This window comes from Pteronotus mesoamericanus, unplaced genomic scaffold (genome assembly GCF_021234165.1).
Source record: "Pteronotus mesoamericanus isolate MK-2021 breed Mesoamerican mustached bat unplaced genomic scaffold, CSHL_Meso_final scaffold_85, whole genome shotgun sequence".
Lineage (NCBI taxonomy): Eukaryota > Metazoa > Chordata > Mammalia > Chiroptera > Mormoopidae > Pteronotus > Pteronotus mesoamericanus.
Window position 1 is genome coordinate 76,669,893 of NW_026555329.1, and position 23,859 is coordinate 76,693,751.

A 23,859-nucleotide genomic window follows, 5' to 3' on the forward strand; every position below is an offset into this window, starting at 1 on the left:
CATGTCATCAACAGACCAAAAAACAAAGGTAACACAATCATATGACTTCTACGCAGAAAAGCATTTGGAAAAAACCCAACACTCATGTATGATAAAAACTCTCAGTAAACTAGCAATCCAGGGGAAACGTCTCAACTATATAACAACTATGTACAAAATAGCTATAATAAACATCTTTCTTAATGGCGAGAAACTCAAAGCTTTCCCAGTGTGATATCAGCAAAATTAGAAAAAATACATCAATGGAAAATAAGAGAGCCCAGAAACAGACCTTCATAAATATCTCCGACAAGGAACAAAGGCAACACAAAGGGTCAAAGATAATCTCGTCAACAACTGGTGCTGAAACAACAGGACACGCGAGGGTCTGTCCAGAAAATATCCAGCCATATACTATGAAAAATACAGACATTTATTGAAGAAGATGCAAGATATAAGAAACATTGTACATTGGACAATGACACCTCAGTCCCCTTCAAAGTAGGCACCTTGGGCCCTCACACAGTTCTCCCAGTCACCAGTCACAGCTGCCCTATTGTATTTCCCTGAATCTCATCGATGGTCTGAAATCTCTTCCCTTTCAAAGGTGATTTTAGTTTTGGGAAAAGCCGGAAGTTGCAGGACACCACATCTGGGCTGTAGGGGGGCTGCGTGACTTGGGTGATTTCATGTTTCACCAAAAAACTCTGCCCGAGACGTGATGTGTGAGCGGGCACATTGTCCTGATGAAGCTGCCCATCCCCAGTTGCCCACAGCTGCGGCCTCCTGAGTCATCTGAATAGTGTCACAGAATGCTCAAGGTCAATGCAAAATGGGTTGCAGGTTAGGAGCTCTACTCTCTCACGCATTTTTAATGTGACAGCCACACCGTACACCCATGCTCCCGCAATGGCATTTACCGCCCCCGCTGACTAGTACAGTGATGTTGTCATTGTTCACACATGCGCATTCCAGTCCACTCTCCTTGGCTGCCAGATTACAGTGATGGTGTGCAAACCATTCTCAATTATATTAACAATGGCTGGACTTTTTCCAGACAGGCCTTGTACGTACAAAAAAATGAACTTAGACCTTATACTCTTCATAAAATTGACCTCAAAATGTATCACAGACCCAAATGTAAAATAGGAAACTATAAAATGCCTAGAAGATAACATATGGGTAAGCCTAGATGACCTTGGTATGGTGTTGGATATAATACCAAAGGCATCATCCATTTAAGAAATTAATTGATAAATTGGTCTTCATTAAAATTTAAAACTTCTCAGCAAAAGACAATGTCAAGAGAATGAGAAGAAAAGCTACAGAGACTGGGATAAATATCTGCAAGAGAAACATCTGATAAAGAACAGTGTTTCAAAATATACTAATAACAAAACTTAACAAAATGAAAACAACTATAAAATGAGCCAAAGACCTTGACAAACACCTCACCAAAGATATACAGATAGCTAATATGTATATGAAAAGATGCTTTATGTCACATGTCACCAGGGAAATACAAATTAAAACAACACTACCACAGATGCGACTACACCCCTTAGAATGGCCCAAATCCGGACACCGACATCACCACACGCTGGCAAGGACATGGGGCACAGGGACTCTCATTCATGCTGGTGGCAATGCAGCGGTGTGGTCACTTTGTAAGACAGCTTGGCAATTTCTTACAAAACGAAACATATTCTCAGCGTACAATCCAGCAATCATGCTCCTTGGTATTTACCCAAAGTTGAAAACTTACGGCCACACAAAACCCTGCACATAGATATTTACAGCAGCTTTGTTCATAATTGCGACCTTTGAGACAGCTAAAATGTCCTTCTTTTGGTGAATGGAGAAACGGTGGTACCTCCAGAAAGAAATGAGCTATCAAGCCATGAGAAGACATGAAGGATGCTTAAGTGCCTATTACTAAGTGAAAGACGCCAATCTAAACAGCTACATGCTGTATGATTCCAACTATATGATATCTGAAAAAGGCAAAACTATATGGAGAAAATAAAAAAAAAAATCAGTGGTCGTTGGGGGCTGTGTGTGGATAAATAGGCAGAGCACAGAGGATGTCTGGGGCAGTGAAAATACTCTATGCGATACTGCAGTGATGGATATATGTCATCGCTGTACATATCTGTCCAATCCCATAGAATGTACAACACCCAGGATGACCTCTAATGTCAACCACTATTGACTTTGGGTGATGATGTGTGTCCTTGTAGGTTCAGTGATTGTAACAAATGTACCACTCTGGTGCCGGATGTTGATAATGGGAGAGGCTAGGCACACATGAGGCTAAGGTGTATATGGGAGTCCTCTGTATCTTCCTCTCGAATTTTCTGTAGACCTAAAACTTGCTCTAAACTGTTTGTTTGTTTTTTTTTAATGGAAAACAGGCTCCCGAAGCATTCTTGAGAACACCTGACTTTTCACAAGTAAATTACTGATGCCTATACTGGGGTAGTGGATCTGCAAAGTGTGAAATGTCAGGAAAACTGATGGTATGTCTTGCAATGCCCAGAACAGTTCCTGGTACATAGCAGACAATCAAGTAATTGTTGGGCAAATATTTAGCCTGAAAAAAAAAAAAAAGAAAAATCTCGTTACGGTTTTTCAATATTTGAGGACAATTCAGTAGAAAGCAAGTAAAAGTCTTTGCACCATTTCAGTTAGAAAATAGAGAACTAAAGGTCAATTTCAGCTCATTTTAAATACACATTTATAACAGTCAGTTGTCCAGCAATACTACATGTTTCCTCAAAAGGAAAGAGCTACCTAAACATGTTCAAGCAAAAAGGCAGAGGGGCCATCTCAGGGGCTCACTAAGAAGCACGTCTGCCCTGGACTTGGGGGGCCTCACAGGTCCCCTCCCCGCATGCGGCAGTCACGACTTACACCAGGCTACTCAGATTAGGAAGAAACTGCAAGAGCAGTTTTCCCACTATAAAAAAGAACAATAAAATTGTCTCCATATAAACAGCAGCAACTGGACCAGAAGCCACAACCTTACATATGACCTAAGAGTAAATCAAATGCTTAAATTCTCTGGAGGTCATAAAAAAAAAAAAAAGAAAAAAAAAAGGGCGCTGTTCCACTGTGATAAATGGAAACTTTCAAAGACAATAGTGCGGTAAAGATGCAGGAATACTCTGAGGACGAAATCCATTTGTGTGAGCATCTGTTTGCCACCTACAAAGAGTAACTCTTTCTGATGCATTTAACCACAAAAAATAAGATAATAAAGTTCGTTTGATGGGAAGTTAATGCACAAACACACCTCATTTTCCTAGAAAACCTCAAAAGACATCTGGTTTAATGTATCAAAACCCACAGATTTTGCATGTGTGTGACATTTTAGCACTGTGAATACTAAAACTGCCCCACAGCTCCATTTGATGTTTTCAATAGTTTCATCTAAAGGAATATTTTTGAATATGCTATGAAATATCAATTTACAAAATTCCTTTAAGGAATTCAGATTATTTTTAAACTAACTTTAGAAGCTTTGGTTTCTAAAAGGATACAGCTATGAAAATAGGAAAATGGACAGACAGGGGGATGTCGCAGACAAAGTTAATGAGATGTTACTAAGACAAAAGAAACTGGCCATTTACAATGAGGATGAAGCAAACATTTTTGTCATAAATTCGAAGAAACTAAAAGGGCAACAAAAGTTATAGCAGTAGGAAAATCAAGTAAAACACAGGGAGAAGTTAAACTACATCAAACACACAGAGTGCAGTTATGGCAGCAAGTTGTGATGAGCTAGAAATCTATTGAAGGGTAAGAGGGAAGGAAGGGTTCCAACAATTAGGAAGGAGTTACACACCAAGGACGGCATGAATACTCACAGCAGTAAATTTCCCATGAACACTCAAGAGACTGGAGGACTACCTACGATAGATTTCTAAATTTAGAAAATAGCAGGAGAGTAAAGTAAGAGGATGAAAGCTTGAAACCCAAAAATCCACTACTTCGTCTTTAGCTAGCTCTGTATTACAGAAATATCCCAAACTTCTTTGCCATTCAGAGATGAAAGTTTCTTTGAAAATACTGCCAGTTGTACAAGCCTCAAAGCAGCGACAGTGTTTTAAGTAACATAACAAAACAAAACAAGAAGCCATGTTGATATTAGGAAAACCCAGGTTTTAGTTCCAGTTCTATCTCCAGTACCTGTCAAAAGGCTCTTCCTTAGAAAAGGAATACGCTATGCCCTGTGTCTGAAGTTCATTCCAAAACTGATGACACAATAAAAACAAAATTTTTGATTAATTATCACAAAATATATCACAAACTATCACTAAATATAGAGCAAGAATTTCCACTGAAAATCTAGCATCTGAATTGAAATGTGCTGAAAGTGTAAACTACATGTTTGCGTTGAAATATTTTGTACTGAAAAAATGTAAACTATTGCATTAGTAATTATTTATTATATGATTCCATGTTGGAATAATCATTTAGTCAGTTAAGTAAAATACATAACTAAAATTAAGTCCACTTGCTTTACCCTTCTAATGAGGCTACTGGAAAATTTTAAATTACTATGAAATTACCTTTCTACTGTATTGTATTGGATAGCCTGCTATAGAATGAACTCTGTAAGACTTGTCAATTCTTTTTTTTTTTTTTTTTTTACAGCATCTACTGGGGTGTGGGTCATTAATAGGTGACATGCAGAAGGTATTAAATAAACAGAGAAAATTTTGCATATAAGTATAAAAGAGATACTAGGTAAGATTGAAATGAATTTTTTGATTCATATACCAGCTCTATTCTATTGCAGTGACATTAAAATCTCCCTGAGCTGGTAATCATGAGAACCTGAAAATAAGTATCAAGTCAATAAAAAATTTACAGCTGAAATGTAAACTGACATACATCCTATGTTGAGGACTGAATTGCAAGTCCTCCCAAAATGCCTATGTTGAAGCCATAACCCCAACCTCAGACTGTGGACTCAGACTGTGGAAAACAGAGCCTTGAAAGGGCAATTAGGTGAAATGAAGTCATACGGACGGCCCTGATCCGGGCATGACTGGGTCCTTGTAAGGCTAGGGGATCAGAAGACAAGTAACACACAGACCAAGGGGGATCGAGTAACAACAGAAGGACCCAACAGGAAGGCTGTTATCTGCAAGACAAGGAGAGAGACCTCAGGAGAAACCAAGCCTGCCTACACCTCGATTGTGGACTTCCAGCCTGAGAACTGTGCTATTATTTAAACCCGATCTATGGTACTTTGCTATGGCAACCCTTGTACGCTAATATACTGTTCCAAACACTTAAAAAGATTTCAGTAACTGAGGGGAGTATTGGTTTTCACACTTAAATTACAAGCTCATTTCCTCAGTCGCACTAAACATATTTCAAGTGCTCAATAGCCATACGTACCTAGTGGCTGCTGTGTTTGATGGCCTGGCTTTAGAATGAGACCAGACCAGAAGTTTTTCATAAGAAAGCTTAACTGGCCCTGACTGGAGTGGCTCGGTGGGCTGGGCATCATCCTGCAAGGCTAAAGGTCTCCAGTTTGATGACTGGCCAGGGCACAGGCCCGGGTTGCAGGCCAGGTCTCAAGCTGGGGTCTTGCCAGAGGAAACCGATTGGTGTTTCTCTCCCTCACTGACTCCCTCTCCCTCTCTCTCAGAATAAATAAATAAAATCTTTTTTAACATGCTTAACTGGAAGGGAGATGTGACCAAGAAATGTCACTATATTACTACTATATACTGCAGCAGTTTTAATCTTTTAATTTGAAAACTATGCAAGTGACTCAAATCTACCCCAGGTCACTCTTACTGTGATTTGCTGAGTAGAGACTAAAGAAGGGAATTAAGAGTTTAGGGCTCTGTTTGGTACATGTGAAATGACATCACGCAGGATTCTTAAGAGGTCTGTCTGTTGCTACAAAATACAGAGGACGGCTTATGTTGGTGTCCAGCACACATTTACCAGTATGAGCAGTTGATGGGGACCACTTTGTGTGGTATCGGGAACTGTAGCCCTGCACAAGCCAGGCCCTGAAAAAGGGCCTGTAAGTCTTGGCCGGAAAACTAGAAATGCTGGGTGACATACAGGACCCGACACTGGCACGGAGGGTCCGCTGGGAGATCTGGCCTAAAGAAAGCATATTTACTGAAGCTTGCTCTGCTTGGCACTGCCCTGATAAGGAAAAACCAAGTGTTTAGTCTCAAAGCAGGAGAAAAGATCCCTGAGCCCCCGAACCTTGGCTTAATGACCATCTGATGTCAGTATGTCTCACAGACCTTAACCCAAGGCTGAATCTGTGTTCCTCTTATTGTTATCTATAGCTCTCTGACATGGATTGATAAACTTTGCATGTATGCTATATACCCCTGCATGTATCATTCTCAATAAAAGCCATTTCAGAGAAGGGCTCAGGGCTTTCCCCAAGAGAGGAAATCGCCACCCCTTTTTCTCGACAGACAACTGGTGTCTGGAATGACTCAGTTTTTCATCCGCAGCGAACCAGGGGACTTCACGGGACAGGGTCCCCCCACAAGCAGTCAGAACTCTAGGTACAGATTGCCCAGGGATTCCCAATCACCCACTGGTGAGCTGGGGAATCCTAATACCATGTTCAGGCGCTGTCATGCCGTTGGTGAACTTAATCAGGCATTTTCAATGGAAATTGGATGACGGAAGTGTAAGAGATGGCATGAATATATACTGAACAGGATTTCCCATATTCATTACCCCTGAACCATGAGGCATCAAAAATCTGGGTCCACTATTAATAATTTCGTGCATTACCAAAAGTTCAACAAGCATGAAGGAAAAATACAGAATTCAGGAAACAAAGAGAATAGTTCTGCTAGACTTGTCTAAATACTCTTTCACCTAAGTGGTCTGAACACACTAAAGTAAGTAGCTATCTCCTTTACACATTAGAAAAACGAATAGAAGGATTTCAAAATTTAATAATGGGTATAATAAAGTTCATCAAGCCCTAGCTGGTGTGGCTCAGCAAACTGAGCACCGGCCTGCAAACCAAAGGGTTGTCAGTTCGATTCCCAATGTAGGGCACATGCCTGAGTTGCAGGCCAGGTCCCTAACACGGGGCCTGCGAAATGCAACCACACATTGATGTTTCTCTCCCTCTCTTTCTCCCTCTCTTCCACTCTCTAAAAAATAAATATATTTTTTTTTAAATTTAAAAAATAAAGTTCGAGTGGAAAGTATTTTACATTTGCGTAGGACTCATACTTAAACATGCTCTTTATACTACCTTAAATTTGCCTAAGGACTTCATGTTTGGATATACCGTTTTACATAAAGAAACTAAGGCACTGAGAAACTGGCATATCACAGGCCACGTAACTAATGAAAAAGAGGCTAAAACTCAAACCTGGGTCTTCTAGTCCAAAGCTCGTTACAGGCCTTGCCCTGTAAAAGCGCCGAAAGCATGGCCAGCGCAGTGCCACGCAATAGTCAGTTACTATAAATATCTACAGTTTGATTATGTTGACTTGATGAACTGTGATACTTGAAATGATAATTAAATTCAGAATAAAACTAAAAAATAAAGTTAAAGAAAAACAAATAAAATCACAGTAAGCCTCAACAATGTTCAGTTCAGAAGAAGTAACTCCCGAGAGCATTAGGGTGGCAAGAATCTTCTTAACTTGAAACATATATAATCTTTTTGCAAAGAAATATAGAATGATAGATAAAAGGCTTTCTAGCATAAAACTTACTTATAATGATCAAATTATGTGGGGAAACAAATGGAACTTTTGACTCAAGAGTTTATATTACCATATGTTTAAAGTGAATGATGTTTCATATCTAATTGCTATATTTTTAGTCTATCCGATCCATTTAAGAACGATGTAAAACCTTTACTTAAAATATCAATGTCCAATGTTAAACAGGGGATTTACAGCGCGAGGGACCACAGCGCGAGGGACCGCTGTGCCAGATCCACAGGACTGAGTGGAGTGCGCAGCTGGTCCTAGTTTGGAACAAAACTGCAAAAGTTGTTTTTGAGGCCATGGCAAAATTTAACATGGATGGTATTAGATATGTTGTTTTCCATTTGAACAACTGTAAACCTACTTTTGCCTCCCCCTTATATGTACTATGTTATAAAAAATTTTAACTAACATCCATATTTTTATTAAACCATAAATTAAAACCTCTGTGACTGTTTGCTTTGTGTCCTAAGATCATGAAATAATAATTCTGAGGATGGTTTGCTCTTCACTTTTATTTCAGCTATAAAGTGTGCACCGTAAATCAACTTTACTTTCAAACACATGGAGTTCTGAACATAAAGCTTTATGATAAAAACTGAAATGATCATACTCTGAAGAACAAAGCCAAAAAAGCCCAGATTTATAAGAATATTTTGAAAAGGCACCTATAGTTACAGAGTTTAGAATAGCAATAGCATTTCCTTACCAGTAAATATTAATCTTTCTTGATTAAAAAAACAAAATAAAAACCTTTAGATAAATAAAAAAGCAATGACTAAAAAATAACTAAAATGTTTGCATCCTTACTGTGTATCAGCATTAAATGCTTTAAGACTCTTTAATCTCTACAACACTCCCAGGAATGTGTCATCCTCCCTATTCTATTGATAAGAAAAATCAAGATTTAAAGAACGATATCCAGAATATGTTAAGAAACTCCTACTTAGTAATCATCTTTTAATATATGCACACCTCAAACCATGTTGTACACCTAAAGCCAATATAATATATGCCAATTACATCTCAATTTAAAAGAAGCACCTACAAATTGATTTAAAAAAAAAGACAACCCAATAGAAAATGCGTGGAGACATAAACAATACATGAAAGATATTCGAAACACCAATAAACATGGGACAAGACCAGCCTTCTTCATCAAGGGAAATGCAAACCAAAACCACAGCGAGACCTCCACACGCGCACAAGAATGGCTGAAATTTAAGAGTAACAACTCTAAGGATTGGAAAAAAATGTTTCAGGTGATAAATTCAGCAGGAGCTGAGGCAAGAATATGGAAGCCAGAACAAATGTGGCTTAGCTCAGTTTGGTGGGGCAGAGAGGTGAATGATAAAAGTATTCTGGAAAAGTAGTTAGGACTCAGATCTGGAGGACCTTTAAGGCCCAAATAAGGACTTTAACCTATAACATACGATTAGCAAAGCAGAACCAAGGTATGGATGACACAATTTAATCTGAGTTTTAGGGTATACGAAAGGCTGCTGTGTGTGAATGTTCCAAGGGCATTCAACAAAGAAATTCAACAACTTTCGTTCTCCTACCCTCCGAAAGCTTTCTGTTCTCCACAATGTTTTGCCGTCAGTGCTCAATCACTTTGGTCCAAAATCTGCAGCTGCACCTCCCAGCCTAGTCAGGCCTTCCCTGTCCCTCGCTCACCAGCAGCTGTACCAAGGTCACGTGCAGCACTGAGCTTTCACGCAGGGACAGCCCCGTCACCGGCAACGCTCCTCGGCTTGCCCTGGGCCGCTCACAGTTCAGATCCAGTGGGGGTTTGGAGGCCCGGCTGCTGTCTGTCCTGGGACTTCTTTGCCTCTGCCGGCCTGTCCTCATCTCCTTCCTGCAGGCCCTGCGGTTCCTACGGGGCTTCTGCAACACGTAATTCAACATCTACCTGGAAGCCATCTTGCTTTGTTCTTGACTCTCCAATGAGACTGTAAAATTCTAGGTAAAAGCGATCGCATCTTTCACCCTTGCGCGCCCCACAGCACCGAGCATCAGGGGCGTACACAAGCTCCTTGTTAGTTCCTCTCCGTGACAGGAAAGCAGACACACCCTTTAATCCAACAGCTCCATCTCTAGAAATTCACCCTGCTATACTCACATAAACAGGCAGAAATATTATGACTGGAGATATGCACTGTTGATTTTAACAATTAAAACTAGATATAACCTAAATGTCTACTAAGAAAGACTAGTTCGTTTGAGTCTATACTGCCTATAAAACAAAACAAAATGTGGTACCTACACACGTAGACCATGACAGAGCAATGCGGGGGAGCAGCCGGAGAAAGGGGCGTGTCACAGGCCCTCTCTGACTTACTCACACACACACCAGTTTAGAAAAGCACAACGTTTTAGAATGATAATCTCTGGTAACTGGGGTAGACTTTTTAATCCAGGAACATTTCTATTTTGCTTGAAAAAAAGTTAATAAAGAGCACCTACAATGTTGGTAGTAAAAAAAATTTATATAGTTTCACTCACCACCCCCCAAAATTTTCATTTACAAAACAATTCACAATATGAATTTATTTTGTTTAAAACTAGAATACTACTATGCTGGAGTAGATGTATCAAAATAAATATTTAAAATATATGCCAACTGTTAATGATAGTTATTTCTACAAGAGGAATTACAGGAAACTTTCACATTCTAGGTTAGGTGTTTTTTCTTTTAAAAAAATAAGCATCTACTTTACTCATAAAGGCAAAAAGAAAATTATTTTTTTTAATCTTCCTCTCCCTCTCTCTCTGTGTTAATGATCATCCCAAAGAGCATTTGGTCTACCCAGCAACTTGTTAATCTGAAGAGAACAAGCTTAATTTTAATTGTTGGATGACTCAGGATGCTAAATCTGAGAAAACATTACAGGTATATCACACACATATAAAATAAATTCACAGACGTTATTAACAGAAAAACTACTTCTCTGCTAGGTAAATGTTAACTGTCTGTTTGATGAAGGGAATTCCTCTGTAGAGTTAACCTCAAACCTTCACTGAATCACTTACTATCAATATGAAGGGCTGACCATTGCATGGGTCCCTCCCAATACACTGTTCTGTTTTTAAATCTCTCTTCAGCGTCTAGAGTCAACCATAAATTTCCTGGGGCCCTTATTTCAGCGCCAGGACTTGAGATGAGACATGAATACATGTGCGTGTGTGTGTGTGTGTGTGTGTGTGTGTGTGTATATTTACTCTGAGGAACAAGAGAAAAGAAGGATGACAACCACTAAGTCACACAGACAGCCCCCACCGTGCCCCCCAAGGGAATGTTGATCGGTCTCAGTGGATGTGTGCTCCACACAGGATGTCGCAGCTGGTACAGGTCCCCACAGGCCCCACTGCAGCTCGGAGCTCACAGACGTCTGACTTAGAGCCCAGGCTTCTCTAGCAGGCCTCTGAGCAAAACAGGAGGAGCTGAGCGGCCCGTCTTTCCTGCAGGCTGTCGCTCCACACCCTTCTGACCCGCAGCATCAACCCAGACCCAACTGCCTTCTTGTTGTCCCCTCGGTCTTACACTGAGTCTAATAGCTCATCGCTGTTGGTACTGATTGACACGCATGACAGCTCATTAATACTGTACTCCCGATAACTCTGCCAACTATTCCTATTTTACAGAAGCAGCAGCTGAAATATAGTTGATTCCAGTATCCACATCCATGGAATCAAGCAACTGCAGGTCAGAAGAACTCAGGGAGGAAAGAAAAAGTTACATTATTGTGTCAGAATTGAACATGAAGTCTTTTTTTTCCCCCCTGTCATTATTCCCTAAAAAAAAAAAATACAGTATAACTATTTATATTGCATTATTAGAAGTGATCCAGAACTGATTTAAAATCTAGGGGAGGATGTACCTAGGTTACATGCAAACCCTACACCATTTTACACAGCGGGCTTGATTTCGGTGTCTGCAGGGTGGCGGCGGAGGGCTGTTTCCGGAGCCAGGACCTCTGGGATAGAAAGGACAACTGTAAAAAAATGGGGGAACTATTAAGTGGCAAAGCTAAGATTTAAACCCAGAGATTCTGATTCCTGGATCCCAGCTTTACTAGGCAGCACCCCTGTCTCTACCGTATACTTCTTTAGACCTGGAAAATACCAGAAACCTTCAGTCAGCAAAGCACTGAGGTTGAGTAACAACCCTGAAAGTCACCAGCACGCCTGGGTCCCATGTTTACTCTTGGGAACGCTGTTGGTCTGGCCAACACTGATAGCTGAGAACGAAGAAATTTAATTTGCAAAATGTTTATGTTTGCCAAAGCTTAACTTCTGAAAAGCTGTTTAACGTGTAAAAAACCCAACCTCTGCACCACATCAAACCTGTCTAGGTCATATTCTAGCTTGCTGTTTCCTTCCCTTGTAAAGAAGATATAAAGGGACACGTAAACAACTTAGCATAGGGGATATGACTGCAAAGTGTCAGGGGTCAGTGGCCCTTGCTGTTATTACTATTATCTTTTGATTGTTTTACTATCATTTCTCCCTGGAAAAACTGACAAGTTCAACCCAAATTCAATACCTTAAACCAGCGATTTTCAACTGGTATGCTGCAAGAATTTTCAAAACATGCAAAACCTGACTATTTAGTCAAGGGCATTGACCTCTTTTCCCTTAGATTGTCAAATAAAAAAAAAAATGACAACAGCCAACACAACAATAGCCATCTGGAGTGAGTGAATCAAAATTATCCTTTTTTTTTTTTTTTTTTTTTGTCTGATCACCAAACAATGTATTTTCTGGTGTGCCTCAGAATTTTAGGAATTAGTTTATATGTGCCATGAGATGAAAGAGGTTGAAAATCATTGTCTTAAAAAACAAACAAACAAAACCCCATGAATTTATGTACATGGTCCTGCAAAGGTAACACCTGCTTGAGTGTGATTGGTAGGGTAATAAACGGGTGAGTCATTTATAGCTTGAATGTGAACAATTCACCTAAAATGTCCTATTGTGTGCCTGAGTGTGATATTGTTATGCTACAGAATGACCTGCTTATGATTTTGTAATAAAAAAGAGGCCTTATTTGTGCTGGACTCTGTATTTACAGAAAACAAATTCAAACACTAAAAAATGATGCACTCCATTTGAATTATGAAACTGATAAACCAGAGAAATTCTATACAACACAAAAACAATAAACAGTAAATGAAAGATATATTTAATATTGCAAAATTACCACACAGGTAAATTACTACACTGAGAATAAACGCCACTGATACTTAGCCTCATAACACATTCCTTCCATCTATTTCCATGTGAATTACGATCATTTGAAACTTTTAAAATAAGAAAAATCCTTAAGTGCGTCTTATATCTTTAAAACATTTTGTATAGCCACTTAGTAACCATTTACTGGATAAACTCGGGCCCTTTGCAGGAAGTACAGGCAATAATTGAATGATCTTTACGCCTCTGACGTCTAAAATTCTGCTGTTAGAGACCAGAGCACAGTTGTTAAGAGGCCTCACAGATAACGTTACCAGCAGCTCGCAACCCTTCTCCAGGTGGAATGCAGACAATGTATTAAATCGTTTAGTGCTATAACTCTGCAGGGCAAGGACCAGGAAACTGAGGCGAGACAGGTTGAGCAATAAGCCTAAGGGTGCAGAGATAAGAAATCAGAAGCAGATTACTCTCTGCTGGGAACTATGCTGGGTCTATCTCGAGTCCAGTTTTTTCAACCCCTTCTGGACTCTGGGCAGAAACCCGTCAACGACACTGGGAAAGGTGGAAAAACATACAGTACCAGTGGGAAGCAGGGGTTCCAACGGGGTAAAGGCATGCTCCATATCGGATTATTAGCCTCTGCATTAAAAAAATAAAATAAAAATGCCACGTTAGAATTTCTATCTAAACGGCACATGAAATCGCCAGAACATTTGACCGCTTCAATCCCGCGCCCCGGGCGGCGTGCTCCGGGAGGATGGGCCCGGTTCCGCCGAGGTCGACCCGCGGGGAGAAACAGGGACGCTGGAAGCCGGGTCCCCTTGCGTTTTCAGGGTGCTCGGGGCACTACTGGCGGGCAAGGTGTGCGCCATTACGGGCCGCCCCATCTAGCCTCTCCCCGCGCATCCGTCACCATCCGGGAACTAGACACGCGAGGGGCGCCCAACCCCTCCCCGCGCTCGCCACCCCATTCCCGGGCCCGCGCACCGAGGACGCGAGTCTCGCAGAGCTGCTGTCACACTTACACAGTGGCGGGTGGAGCCACGAGCGGCTGAGCGCAGGCAGCGGAAGCGAGAATATCGACCGCTCGGCAATCAGCTGAAGCACCTAGAGCCGCGCGCGGCAGGCGCTCGCGGGCTTAAGTAACGGTCGTGCGAGGACGCCCCGCCCCTTTCCAAGAGCCGCACCGCCCTCGAGGTGCGCGCCCCGCCGGAACCGCACGTGCCCGGCGCTGTCTGAGCCCCACTGCTCGTCGCTGACTGCCTCCAGCCCGGCTCTCTGTGCGTCATAGTTTTGTTTTATTTTGTTTTGCTTTTTTGTTATTTGGAAGCAACTTGAAGCCTCCTATTGGCAGCTCCACTCGCTCCAACACGCCGCAGGTGACGAGGCTATCCTTTTGCCAGGCAACTTTTTTTTTAACCCGACCGAGCAAACTTAATAATACCCAGAAAAGTTCTCTTTGGGCAAAAACCCTTCCTTGTATCTGCCGTTGCCTTTCCACCACCCACAGGATCCCCACCTGTTGGAGGGATTCCCTGGTCCTCGGAACCATCTTAAATGCATTTGAACACAGTTATGCTCCCAGGCTTTAAATATTCTCGGCTAAATGCAATTTGCACAAGGCTCTTATAGGACGGGGATTTCAGATTCTGGTACCGTGGTTCCCATCCTCAATGTGTCATGTTGCCTACAAATAATTTCCCCTAGAACTGGTCAGACCTGCACAGCTGACCGCACGCAAATCCCTGCACTAAGAGACCTGAGGAGCACGAGCGAGGGAGCGTGGCTTCCAGAAGCATTGAGTGTCCCCAGGATGACCCCAGGCGCGCACGCCCATGAAAGTGCTGAGAAAGCTCGGGGCTGCCAGGAGAAATCACTCATTAGTGCAACACTGATTGCAGGCCCCTAGCCTCCCAAACGGCTGAAAGTTGAGACTGTGAATCTCTATCGAGTCACAAGCGTCACACTCAAGGACCGGAGTGCATCCCTTTGACATGTGGTCCTGGGGAGGGCTAGGGCCTCTGTCTCCCAGTCTCCGTGGGAGAGCAGGATCCTCGCTTTCATAGGTGCCAGCTGGCGAAGAGCCGGCCTCATCGTATTTGCACTGACCAGCTGTTTGTAATTTTTAACTTCTCTTGACTCCACTGAGAATACCCCCCACCACCACCCCCTCCCTTATTCTCCCTTTGAACTGTCCGAACCTCTGCACACATCGAAAGGGAGCGCCGCTCTTTCCCCCACTGTCCACAATCTCTAAGTAAGCTGCTTTCACTGCTTTAACTAATGGCCGGCTGTGTTTGTCTCTGCCATTGGTGACGATATCCAAGGAGTGATCCAACCGTAAAGAGCACACCGCCGCCGGTGCTCACTACCTTTTCTAGCGGTCAGGTCAAACAGAACTTCCAGGCATTTTTCACTAAGTCAAGTATATACATATCTCAGACCCAATTTGAGACCAACATACTAGGGACTATAAGTTTGTATTTGCAAAGTGAAATGTTATATGAGTTTGTATTCACAGACGCAGCAGGCCGTTTCAACCATGTCACTTACCACTTGTGGGACATTGGCACTCGACCTCAGTATCCTCAGGTATAAGATGGGAACAATGTCGCCAACTGTGGAAGGGCTCTGCAAGGATCAAGTGAGTGGGTTACAGATAAACACCTGGCCAGGTGCCCTGCATATAACAGGCTTGCAACAAATGTCCGCCTCCATCAATACGGCCCCCAGATAACCCTCGTTGACTTGACTGTTTATATCTGCAGCTCATATCGTGGTAAAGTGTTCTCTGTGTATATGGATCAAGTTTCTCCCAAAGTCTCTAAGAAAATTGAAATCTTTAACCATGACAAATTTCGGAACTCTGCATGTGTGAAGATGCTACTAGTGAAACTCAAAGGCAGCCAGCTGGAGGTGGGGTGAGAATATTTGCACACGTACCAGACAAGTGTTTGCTAGATTTATGTCAGATGAAGAACTGCAAACCCATCAGTAAAAGGCAAACAAACTAGTCAAATGATGACTGAGGATATACACAAGCAAATCAAATCACAGAATACATTCAGATGGCAAACAAACAGGCAAAAAACACACCATCACTAGCGCGCAGAGAAGCAGGTCTGAACAATAAGATACATTTACTTGCCAGCTTGCAAACAATTTTTAAGTAATAATACAAACTTAAGTTTACTAAGCAATAATTATGATTCAGGCACTGTGTGAAGGTCTTTTATATTTTATTTAATTACCCTAAAATGTAGGTTCCAAGAGAACAAGGACCAAATTTTGATTGTTTACCTTTGGATCCTCACTCTGTAGCACAGGTGCTGGCAAAGAGCAAGCAACCAATGAGCACTTACTGAATATTAATGAGGCAACTGATAGCAAAAGCCTGGAATGCTAGTGCTCCAGTTCCTCTCACAGCTGCTCATCTGTCACACCTCAGCGCCAAACTGACTTCCCGCCCGTGGTTACTCTTTGTCTCCCCAAAGATTGTGTGTTTGCCTGCATGGCAACGCTCATGATCTGTCGTGTTGACTTAGTCATTTACCCGTTTCTGCGTTGTGTCCCCTACTGGAGTTCGAGCTGCCTAACAGCAGGGACATACCCATTTTATTCAGTGCTGTTTCTCCAGCCAAACAGGATACCTCACTCGTGGTAAGGGTTCAATAAATATTTTAAGTGGATTAATAAATGGCGGCAAAGTGGACATTTATAGATCAACCAGGAATTATTTAAAAGATTAAACTAATCAGTATACCCTCATGTGAAAAAATGGCCAGGATGTAGTCAATTTTATAAAAGCAAGTGGTAAAATACTCCACTTACATCTATTTTAATGTATTTAGATATCTTTAGGGAGAATTGTAAAACTGACCTCTGAGAAAAAGAGCTGGAGTGTGTAGGAGGCAGGGGTCTGAGGGAAATACTTCTTTTTATTTCATACACTTTTATATTTTGTTACCTTAATATTTTTGCAATAAGCATATTCAAGAAATGTGTTTGTAAAAATGTATATTAACAGAAATTAAAGCATCGTGCATCCTTAGTGTTAATCCTTGGCATTTTGGGCTTGGCGTGGGGGCTTCAGAGAAGGCAGTGCGCAGAGAGACATGGTCCGACTTCCGGAGGGGAGATTCCATAGCTTCGACCAAATCTCCGAAGGGTTCTATGACCCCCGGACTCCCCCAGGGAGGAAGGAGCCCCTGCTCGCAGGTGACGTGGTCTCCTGGCAGTATCTCCAGGATACAAAGGTGGCAATGCCGTCTCCGCAGCGATTACCCTCCACTCTGCACCATTTTCTTGAACTGGTGGACATCAAAATATAGGGCATATTGTTGCAAAAGATTCTACAGTAAAATTTTTCTACAGTGAAATATCTCAGACTTCTGCACTCTATCACCTACTCCCTTATAGATTTGTAACACATTATCGATCTTTAAACATCTCCTGAAGATCAGAAGTGGGGAAGCTATTTATCTCCAAACCCAGAGCTTCTCAAAGACGTGGGCACATGTAACACTGTTTGGGGTTTTGTTGTTGTTGGGTTGCTTGTCTTTTTGTTTGTTTGTTTGTTTGTTTGTTTGGCACATCTGAAACCAAGACACTGACCCGCAGGCCCACCTGCCCACCGCCACGAAAGCCAAACCCATGAGGCAGGCTCTGGTTGAGAAGGAAAGGGGTTTACTCAGGAGTCGACAACCCGAGAAGACGGCAGGCTCATGCCTCCAAAACCGTCCTAGCACCTCAGGCGTCCTGGTTAGATTACACAGGGGAACCATGGCAACGGGGCGCTGAGGAAATCCTGGCAACGTAGCAGTTTCTCAGCTCTGCTCCCCGGTGGTCTCACTGTTACCTCCGGCGTGTGTCATCGGTAGCTCCATTGCTCCACCTCCTCCTGTTTCATGGCTGATGTTCAGGAGCAGGACATGCAGGTGGAGATTCGGCTGGTTCCAACACGAGTGACGATGCTTGTCCAGGTCTTAGGCTCAGCGTTGTCCCTTGGTCAGGCAGGAACCGCAACTGCTGATGTCTACAAATTACTCATAAGAAATTTTAATACATGCTTTTTCTGAGTTCATTAGTACAACTTACAATTCTATAATTACTACTTGATTGGTATATTATGTTTTTTTCAATCATTATTACACATCTTTTAAAATGCTGCACAACAGTGTTGCTCCAAACAGTTGATGGGGAAAAACTCCGAGACTCCGAGCCCAGGTGCCAACTCCTCTTCGCTGCGACAGCTGTTCCCTTACTGCCGCCACCAAGTCGTCTTGGAGTGGCCAGCCTTTGACCATCAGCTCATTGATTTCCTCATCGATTTCCGCACTGTTTTCAGAAGATCAAACCATTCTCTCAACTGCAAGTGCAAGTATCCACTCTGATCCCACTTTAGCAGCTCAAGCAGTAATTCTAGCCACTTGTAAGGTATCTCCACTTAAATATTTCACCACTGCCTCTGATTCAAGTGGCTAAAACTGAAATCACTAATTTCTTCTTCTTAGAGTCCCCATTTCTCTCCTTGGTGTCATTATTCTTCTGCATTCTTTGATAAACAACTTCAATTTGCCTTTTCTTTCACTCCATAAACTCAACAAGTTGTCAGCTTTTATTCTATTGATCACTTATTCCAGCCTGTTGAGGTCAATCTGGATCAAGATTCTATCAACCTTGCCATTTCCTTTCATCCATCAATCACAATTATCCATATTTGAAAGTCTATCTAAAGTATCATCTTCTCTGAAAATTCTTCCCTGAGGTTCATTCAAACCCCTCACAATTAATCTCATTTTGCTCTGTAATCTCATAGTATTTTTTAATAGCCTTTTCCAAAGTCTCACATACAGAAGTCCTCCCTTTTCCTCCAGGGACATGTTCCAAGACCCCCAGAAACTAAGAATAGTACCAACCCCTATACGTACATACCCTATAGATAAGATACATACATACATGCATGCCTGTGATGAAGTTTTATTTATAAAAAAGGCACAGTGAGAGATGAGCAACAACTAATAATAAAATAGCACAGTTATAACAATACACTGTAATAAATGTTGCGTGATAATGGACCTGAACATTTAGGAGACAATTTTATTCAGGCTATAGAATTGAGAGCACACCCCAGATCCTGAGATCTGAGGGTGCCTGCCATGTGGCTTTGCATGTTCATAGGGAGGCGCAGAAGAGTCTCAGGTGGGGTGATTTCCAATTGTGATCAGGGAATGTCTTAGCTGCATAGGAAATGTTTATCTCTGTTTAGCTATTGGAAGCCAACCAAACATTTCTAATATCAGCTAATCATCCATGAGACAAAGAATGGGGAGTTGGCTTCAAATGAAACTAATGTAATGTCATATGTCGCTTATGTCTCAGTAAAGAATGTGGAGTTCGTTAGAGGGACTATCTGACCTCCTTAGAGGTTCAAGGAGAAACAAGGGGCAGCTGAGAGTCTTACGGGGTCACGAGGACACATGGGCGGAATCCTGTCTAAGGCAGATGGGGAAGCAAAGTTCTTGAGGCACCATTTTTCCTGGAACACAAGAAAGGGGGGGTGCTCAAAAAACAAGGTGGTGGGGGGATTTCTTAGCCGTCACTGCTGTCCTAGAACACAGGCTCAGGGCGAGTTCAGCATTATGAGAAGTTTCCTGAAAGTTTCACACAATATTTTTGCTTAAACCCAACCATCCAACACTTGACCCTGCGGCTGCCCTAGCTTTAATGAAGCTGGAAAATGTAGACTTTTAGATGAGGTGCAATAGGGCCACATAAAAATGGGGGTTATTAGGTGGCGGGCACTCAATGTAACATGCAGATAATGTATCAGAATTGTACACTTGAAACCTACGTAATCTTATTAATTAATGTCACCCCAATACATTTAATCCAAAAAAATAAATTAAATAAAAGTACTGGAAAAAATAGGTGTTATTACCAAATAGGAAAGGGAGATGGGTTATTGAGCGGGAACTAGCCAACAGTCCAGGCTTAAAATACCTGCTGACTGTTGCCCTCGTCCGCCCTTCTACCTCTCTGATCCTGTCCTCACATAGTAGCCACAGCTCTTTCTTTTTTTCTTTTAAATTCTCATCCAAGGATACTTCCACTGATTTTAGAAAGAGAGAGAAGGAGAAAGAGAGAGAGAGAGAGAGAAACATCGATGTGAGAGAGAAACATCGATCAGTTGCCTCTCATATGCACACCTACCAGGGATCAAATCCACAACCTAGGTATGTGCCCTGACTGAGAATTGAACCCACAACCCAGGTATGTGACCTTTTGGTGCATGGGGCGATGTCCCAACCCACTGAGCCACCTTGCCATGGCACCACAGCTTATAAAACACATTGTTCCTGCTTCCTTAAAACTCAGCTGATTTCTAGAATAAAACCCAACCTGAAAAGGCTCTGAATAATCTGGCCTTTGCCTATCTCCAATTTCATTTTATATTCATGTTCATATATGAGAAGCTTCAGCCAAACTTGCTTTTGTCATGTTTTTTTTTTAAACAGAACAAGTCCTTTCTAGCCCTCTTTTCCCTCTCCTAGAATATTCATGCCCTGCCCCTGCCAAGTTCTTCATATAATTTACGCTAAATTCAACTGCCACTGCTTCAAGGAAGCCTTCTACAATTGCTTCCCCTAGTCTCTATCTTAGCACACTCTTTGTCTTCTCTAGAACACATACCTTGTTAATTTATTTATTGACTCATTTTCCAGGATGAGGCAAAGGACTTGGCCTGATCTGTTCACTGCTACATTTTCAATGCGAAGCAAAGTACATGCTGCAGAGTAAACAGATATACACAGAATTTACATAATTTATATATGTACAATTTACGTATTATATAATATAAATATTTGTGAAGAATTTATTAACCACAAAAGATCTACATATCACTGAAAAATACCTATTATACCATAGACTCTTTATACCAAGGTGGCCTATTTTGTGTGGTATATTCTGCCTCTCTTCAGTAGCTAAAAGCCTATCCTTATATATAGTAGTCTCAATGATTACGTGGTTTTTAATAAATAGATGAGAGAGGTTTGGGGGCTAAAATATGACAAAAATTGGTCCTTTTTTAAAAATAACACTTTTATAAATATTAAGACACATGTTTTTAATCAAGAAGATTCATATAAAAATTTCCCAAATAAATCTAATAGATTTAATGCAATGCTTTTCAAAATCCCAACAAGGTTTGTTTTGTTTTTGGTTTTTTTTTTTTGAATTTTACAAAGTTATATGTAAGTATACCAGAATAATAACTTTAAAAAAAAAAGGTTAGTAAGAGACTATTCCTACTAGGTACAGAAAAATAAATGTTACCATAGTAATTTTTAAAAGGTAACATTATTATAGAAACAGATAATTTGATAGAATAAAATAGAGTTCAGAAACACACTCATATGTAAGAGTTTAGTTCATGATAAAAGTAACTTTTAAATTGGAGAAAAAATATATTGGTATATTTAACACATTTTTTGATGCAATTATCAATATATGAAAATAAATAAAAGTCAATTTCTACTTCACATCATAGAAATTTCTAATGTAATAAAAAGTTAACTATAAAAGTCAAATCCTTTTCCTTTTCTGGCAGGTGAATTTGATGATATTTATATTTTTTAAAAGGCACATACTCTGATCCCCATCTTCTACTTCTAAGACTCTGTCTCAGAATAGTACTTGCATACTTTTTCTCAATGTATGCACACAGATGTTATTGTTGCATGGTATAAAATAGAAAACAATTTAAATTGTTCAAAATAGAGGAATGATTAAATAAATTAACATTACACAATCTGGTGTAGTAATTAAATAGACTAAAACAGATCTCTATATAATTACATGAAAATACTTCCCAGAAAGGCAAAGTGCAGGATAATGTGTATACCAGTAAGTTTAAACTTTAACGTTCAAAGGAGTCACCTGAGGAAGTCACCAAATAGCCACGGTATATACAGCACAACATAAGGAACAGAGTCAACAGTATCGTAATAACTACGTACGGTGCCAGGTGGGTACTGGAAACATAGGGCAGGGCACTTCTTAAGGTACGTGACTGTCTGAATAGTACGGGGCATACCTGAAACTCATACTAAATAACATTGAATGCAAATTGTAACTGAAAAATAAAATTAAAAAAAAAGATTCACCTGAAGAACTTGTTTTAAGATGTAGGCGTCGAGGCCATACTCCCAGAAATCCCAGCTTTCGAGGTCCAGGATTTGACCTGGTAGCCTGCATTTGAAAGAGCAACCCAGGTTGGTCAGATGTATGCACAACCATCCTTCAGAAACACCTTCCCAAATTAATACCTTTTTTTTTCAAAAATTAAATATATATGCATGCTCCAGGAAGTGGAGACTTAAACAGTACTTATGTGTATGTATTTATATACCCATTATGTACTTCTATCTACTCGAGTTTATTTTCCAGTAACTACTGTCAGATGTGATGTTCAAAACCACTTGACTCGCCCTCCCTCTCCCCGATCCGTCTCTCCCTGAATACAAGACTCGTTTTGGACATCACCTAATTCATAATTTTTTGGTTGCTTTCAGTATTGACTATGTTTACTTTAATATCGAAATTCATTATTACATTAAAAACCAAATATTTAAAATAGGCTCAGTTATTAACGTTCAGGGCTATTCATTGTAAAACTTGGATCTCATATTTGATTCAACACTTCCCTCCTCTCCCACCTCCCAAGGCTAGACTTGCCGGCCAGCAATTCTGAGTTTTCCCTTTCCCACTCCTTGATGCTATTTTGGGATTTATGCTCAGCTTTGCATTGTGAAGAAGGAGAGGGTGGATCAGCTGCCAAGATGACATTGCTGACCCTTCTCCATTGGTTGATCTTTTGATTGCGTGCAGACATCAGTGTGAACTGAAAGTGACATCACACTGCACGGATGACGAGATCATGGTGCATGATGCACTGATAAAGGGATCAATTCAAAATAGCTCTTACAGGCATAGCTTGGCACCACACATTCACTGCAGGGCTAGCCCGCAGCCCAATTTCCTAAACTCTAGGCCACGCTGTAGTGCCACATTTTGGTTTGTGTTTCTCAGATATACAACCTACAAGAGGGACTGGAGACTAGGAGGCACAGAACCCTTTGTGGAGAGCAGAGCGACCAGAGAAGGTAGCTCGGGAAGGGCATGTAAGCCAGGCGCCCCTGTGGGGCTCTGCAGCTAAATCCCAAGGGTAGTGCTGCGACACACACTTCAGGGTTATCCCACCAAAGCGGTATTTATACATCATTGTACATCAACAGTTTCCTGTTAGTATATAGAATGCATTTTTTACATTTGTTTTGTATCCTGTGACTTTGTTAAATTCATGTAGTAGTCATTTAACTTTTTTGGTAGATTTATTAGAATCTACAGATCACGTTGTCTGCAAACCTACTGATAATATAGTCAGCAATAGAGTTTTATTTCCTCCTTTCCAACCTGAATGCCATTTTTTAAATTTATTTTTATTTTTTCACAGGATAGGACCATCTGTGTAATTTTGAAATAAAACACTGAGAAAAGACATCCTGGCCTTGTTCCAAATCTTAGATATACAGTGTTTATTAATTTTACCATTAATTTTCAGGTTAGGTGTAGGTTTTTTGTGTGTTATCAGGTTGATGAAATACCCCTTTTTCTTGGTTTGCTGAAATTTTCACTGTAAATGACTGTTAGTTTTGTGAAATGTCTCTTTTTACCTATTAAGATTACATAATTTTCCTACTTAATTCTGTTATATGATAATCACATTAATTTTCAAATGTTAAAACAATCTTAATTCTCAGGATAAAACATCACAAGGTCATGATGTAGTGTCTTTTTTATATATTACTAAGTTTGATTTGCTCATATTTTTTTAAAGACCTTGCACCTATTTGCATTAAGCAGTATCAGTTAAAGGTGTTCCTTTCTGGTC

At 40.8% G+C, this 23,859-nt stretch overlaps 1 protein-coding gene across 3 annotated transcripts in view; it reads right to left on the minus strand.

Moving 5' to 3' along the window:
- Positions 1 to 14,014, minus strand: part of TPK1 (thiamin pyrophosphokinase 1) — a 252,420-nt gene extending 238,406 nt beyond the window's left edge. For 2 of the 3 annotated variants that reach the window (XM_054564431.1, XM_054564429.1), the window contains exons 1-2: positions 13,931 to 14,014; positions 13,486 to 13,544 (exon numbers count right to left, since the gene is read on the minus strand). In XM_054564431.1, the coding sequence (XP_054420406.1) occupies positions 13,486 to 13,528 (43 nt within the window). In that variant the 5' untranslated portion in view covers positions 13,529 to 13,544; positions 13,931 to 14,014. The other variant, XM_054564430.1, reaches the window with a different exon arrangement.
- Positions 14,015 to 23,859: the final 9,845 nt, after the last annotated feature.